Genomic DNA, 5,081 nt, shown 5'->3' on the forward strand with positions numbered 1-5,081 from the left:
TGCTCTGCTGATAGAGCGGGGTACGTTTCCACTCGGGGTTTGATCTCTGCCCGTGCTGGTGGCACGCTGGAAAGTCACTTTCGATAAACCTCGACAGACTCTGCCGGACAAACTATTGCAGCGCTAATGACAGAGATAATCCTCCCCTAATCTGCCGGGTAATCCATTTCACCCCAGTGAGAATTTTTGAGGCTTTAATCAGTGAGAGTCAGTTAGGGAATTATTAACAGAGCCTCCGCCAAACGAGCTCGTCCTGAGGGGGCAATGGGAGTGCGAAAAGGAAAAACGCAACAGGGCCCGATGCGGTCAAAACCGACGCACGGCCGGGCGCAAGGAGCTGACGTGATTTATTTTGATGTTACGATAGAATTGTTTTCATTTCGAACGCCGCGAGAAACCCCGCGCCATCGATCCACCCGATGCCCGCTCCGACAGCGGCTCTGCCGGCGGCGGGGGCTGGCGGGCCCGGGAGAGCGAGAGAAGTGCTGGGGGGAAGATCCGCGGGGGTCTCCCCTCCCGCTGCCCGTAGGGAGGCCAAGCCGGTCGCTGCTAACGCGCGCGTTTCGGTCAGCGGCTTGTGGGGAGAGGTGCCGGGGCGGACCGGGGCTGCTCGCCCGACGTGCGGGGAACGCCGGTCGGAGCGGCTCGGCGGGCTCCGGGCCCGTCCCTGGGCGGCGGGGCCGGGCGGGGGCACCGTCGGGGCCCACCGTCGGGGCCCGCCCGCTGCCCCCCCCTCCCCCCTTCCCCCGGTCCCCGCAGCGGCGCCGCCCCTCGGCCGGCGGGAGCGCCGCGGTGTCCCCCCGACGGGGGGGCCCGCCCCCCCCCCCCCCCGCCGCGCGCTGATTGGCTGGCGGCGGCGGTCAGCGGCACGCGCCCGGGGATGTCGTTATAAGACTCCTCGCGTGCCGGCCCGCCGCGCCAGCCGGCTCCGGCCTCCTCCCCGGAGAGCGGCGGCAGCGGCCCGGCCTCCCGGCCACCCAGGGGCGGGGAGGGCAGGGCAGGGCAGGGCAGGGGCGGGGGCCCCGCCGCCGCCGGGGCGGCTCGGCGAGCGGGCCGGCGGGAGCGGCTGCAGGCGCGTCCCGGCGGGGCTGCCCCCCGCCCCGTCCCGTCCCGTCCCCTCCCGCCCCGTCCCGTCCCGTCCCGTCCCCGCCGGGGCCGGGGCTGGGCGCAGCATGGAGACGGTGCTGCTGGAGCACTTCCCCGGGGGGCTGGACTCCTTCTCCTCGCCCCCCTACTTCGACGAGGAGGACTTCTTCCCCGAGCCGCCCCCGCGGGACGCGCTGGCCGCCGACGGGCTGCTGGAGCCGGACGTGGACTTCCTCAGCCGGCAGCTGCAGGAGTACTACCGCGACGGCGGCGACCCCGAGGGCGGCTACCGCTGCCCGGCGCCGGCCGCCACCTTCCCGCCGTCGCCCGCCTCGCCCGGCTTCGCCTACGAGTGCTGCGGGGCGGCGGGCGCGGCGCTGCTGTCCCCCGGGGGCGCCTCCAGGCGCTGGGCTCGGCCAAGCGGCGGCGGCGGGTGCGCTCCGAGGCGGAGCTGCAGCAGCTCCGGCAGGCCGCCAACGTGCGGGAGCGGCGGCGGATGCAGTCCATCAACGACGCCTTCGAGGGGCTGCGCTCGCACATCCCCACCCTGCCCTACGAGAAGCGGCTCTCCAAGGTGGACACGCTGCGCCTGGCCATCGGCTACATCAACTTCCTCAGCGAGCTGGTGCAGTCCGACCTGCCGCTGCGCAGCGCCAGCAGCGAGAGCCCCAGCCAGCCCAAGAAAATCATCATCTGCCACCGCGGCACAAGTAAGTGGCGGCCCGCCCCGTCGCGCTACGGCCCGGTCCGGCCCGGTGCGGCCCGGCTCCGCGCTCCGCAGCAATGCCGGCCCCAGCAATAACCCCCTGCCTTTCTCCCCCCTGTCCCCCAGGATCTCCCTCCCCGAGCGACCCCGACTACGGACTCCCCCCTCTGGCCGGTCACTCGCTGTCGTGGACTGATGAAAAGCAACTCAAGGAACAAAACATCATCCGGACAGCCAAAGTGTGGACCCCCGAGGACCCGCGGAAGGTGAACAACAAACCCTCCCTCAACGACATCGAGAATGAGCCCCCCTTCGACTTCGTGGTGTGAGGCGCCGCGCGGGTGGCCCCCGCCCCCGCCCTGTACATGCTGTATGTAGAGACCTATATTGTAAATGTAATTTAAGATTCAGACTCTAAGGGCAATCAACTTTATTTATCTATTTATTACGGAGTAGTGATAATGAGGTAGAATCGTCTGTTTTGAATATATAATTTATATAATTTATCCTGATTTTTTAAAGATATGCAATAGGTTTATCCCACCAGCACCTTTTTTTGGGGAAAAAAATAATAATGCCAGAACCTGTGAAAATAATTTATTGCCGCACGTGGACTCTTCCTGTGTCTGTTAATAATAAACCCGGATTGTACCCTGTGGAGCAGTGTATTTGTGGGAGGCGGCTGCCGAGAGCCCCACCGCATCCCGAGGAAGCCCTGCAGTAAACGCCCGAGCCCCGGGGCCCTGCGGGTCCGGGAGCACGCCCCAGCCGGCACCCTGCGCCCAGATGCCGGCCCCACTCCCCCATCGCCGGCTCGGGCTGCTCTTATACAGCCGGGGGGGACGGGGACGGGCGGGGGACACTTCCCCCTTCTCTCCACCCCTTTTGACGTCCTCTCCTGAAGTGCTTCCAACTGATGTCTTTGTCTATCTCTAGGAGGTCCCCTCCTTTCAGTGCCTCTGCTCCTGCTTGTGGTTTCCAGCTGAAAGACCCGAGTCCCCAGACAGCAGCCTTGCGAGGGTGTGTGTGCCCCGCCGCTGCCTTGTACCCCCGGCCCCGCCGCCACGGGGATGGGCGCGCTACCCGGAGCCGGACAAAGCTCTTCCCAAAAGTGCCGGGGAGGGGGGACCAGGCTGGGACCCGGGCAGGCTTGGCCCCTGCGGGTGTGTGGCCCCGCGCTGGGGCTCTACCGGCTGGCCCCAGCCTTCCGCGGGCCGCGCCTGGGACACAGCCCCCGCACCCCTCGCCCTGGGGGATGCCGCTGCGGGGGGGGGGGGTGGCAAAGCCATCGTGCAACTGGTGGCAGAGTCGCTCCGGTAGCCCCAGCTCAGCGTGCCCGGCTGCTGGGGGGGCGGCTGGGCTGCACCTGCCCGGGGGCGAGGGGAGGGGGCGGCAGGGGCCGGCCGGGCCGGAGGGCTGCAAGCGCTACCGGCGGGGGCGGAGGGGGGCGGCCCGGGGCTGGGGCGGGGGACTCGGCCCGGCGCCGCAGGTGCTGATTTTCCCGTGGCACCCGCGGCTCAGCCCCGACGGCTCGGCCCCCGGGAGAGCCCCAGATGCCCGGCCCGGCCTACGGCCGGAGCGGAGCTGTCCCCGCGCGGTGCCCAGGCGGATGGGAACGGCCCGGGTGAGCCAAGGTATAATTATTACTCATCACATACTGTACATCTCTCCCTCTCTCTCATTTTTTTTTTTCAAAGCTGCCGCAAAGTGGGAGCAATATGTTGCATGCATGCTAATTGCATTAACCTAGTTAGACACATTTAGTTCCCTAGCGCGGATGGCATGGATCTATTCCAATAGCAATTAGAGGAGCTACTTACCCACACAAACACGCCGAGGCTGGGCCGGGGCGGGGGGCGGGAGGGGGATGCTTTGCTTATTTATTTGCTCGTTTTTCGTGCGAGCCCGGGCTGCCGGCGGGGCTGCCCGGCTGCGAGCCTCGCCCCGTCCGGCGGCGGCGGGAGGCGGGCGGCACCGGTGTCATTGAACTTAAACGGGGCTCTTTGAGCGAGAAAAAGAGCCGACCTATAATTCGATCTTGTCCTGTATTAGGACCTCATTAAACACAGAAAGTCGCTTTTGCACAAATGCTTCCATCAGGCATGTAATCTCATTACACTCATTAGAAAGTCAAATGTTAGTCGGACTTCAGCTTAATTATAAGTTATGGAAGTGTTGTACCGTTTCCTTCTGTGTATAGCCCCGTCCGTCTCAATTGGCTTTGGCGATGCGGTCCCCCACAATTAAAACACTACAATCATTGTTATGTGGCACCTTTTCTTTGGCGTGCCACTTTTTTTGTGATTCAATGCTTCAACACATCCTTTAGTATGGTGCAGATGAAGCGGAAGAGCCGGCCTTCGCATGTAAAACACCAGGGTCTCTATCTTGTCACTCTCCCGTCTTGACTTGGCAAGTCCCTTTAAACGCAATCTTCAGAGACTGACAGCTCCTTTTGACTGACTCATCATCCATTCACCCCAGCGCCGCGCTCCTGCGACAAAATCCCGCCGCACAGGGCAGGAGGAAAGTGCCCGTGCAGGTCCCCCGGGCCGGAGGGACGGGCGGGACCCGGCGGCTCCCGCAAGCCCGGCTCGCAGCTTTTGCGGCAGCTTTGGGGGGTTTTGCTGGCGGGGAACACGGCTCGGCGCGGTAACGACCAGCGTGGGGCAGGCGTGACTGACAGCCACGCAGCCCCCGTTCCCAGCCGCCTGCCCCGGCTCCTCCCCGCGGCCGGGAGCGGGGGGATCGCGGTGATCGCTGCACCTTCCAGCGCTGCCCCCCGGAGCGCCCCGGGCGGCGGCTCCCGCCTCCCCCGCGCCCCTGCCCCGCTCCCGGAGCCCCTGCCGCCCGCCTGAAACCCCGCACCGGCTCCAGCGGGGGCTGCCCCTCTGCGGCCGCACTGCCCCGACGGCGCCCCGGGGGGACGGGGGAGGCCCGCCCGGGCCCCGGGCCCCGGGCCCCAGGCCCAGCCCGCCACCCCCCCCCCCCCCGCCCCTCATCCCCACGGGGGATGGGGGCTGCAAAGTGGGGCAGGAGAGAACAAAAGGGGGGGAAATCCCCAGCCCAGCTTGGGGTGTGTGGGGGGTGTTAGAGGCGGCTTGCAGGCGGCTCGCTTCCCGCAGGCTCCCAGGAGGGACGTGCGGGCTCCGGCTGTGCGGGCTGATGCTGTCCTCCCGGGACCAGCATCACTCGTGATGCTCCAGGTGAAAAGACAATTTAATTGTCCGAAACGGACAATCCCCCATTAAAAAAAAAAAAAAAAAACCAAACAAAAAACCCCAACCAA

General features: G+C 66.0%; 1 protein-coding gene across 1 annotated transcript; it reads left to right on the forward strand.

The window, feature by feature from the left end:
* Positions 1-1,131: 1,131 nt before the first annotated feature.
* PTF1A (pancreas associated transcription factor 1a) lies at positions 1,132-2,430 on the forward strand. Its single transcript, XM_050892474.1, is given in 3 exon segments — positions 1,132-1,479; positions 1,482-1,796; positions 1,919-2,430. Coding segments are annotated over 3 exon segments (825 nt in total). The 5' UTR covers positions 1,132-1,172; the 3' UTR covers positions 2,122-2,430.
* The last annotated feature ends 2,651 nt before the right edge of the window (positions 2,431-5,081 follow it).

The sequence above is a fragment of the Gymnogyps californianus genome, chromosome 2 (genome assembly GCF_018139145.2).
Source record: "Gymnogyps californianus isolate 813 chromosome 2, ASM1813914v2, whole genome shotgun sequence".
Taxonomy (NCBI): Eukaryota; Metazoa; Chordata; class Aves; order Accipitriformes; family Cathartidae; genus Gymnogyps; species Gymnogyps californianus.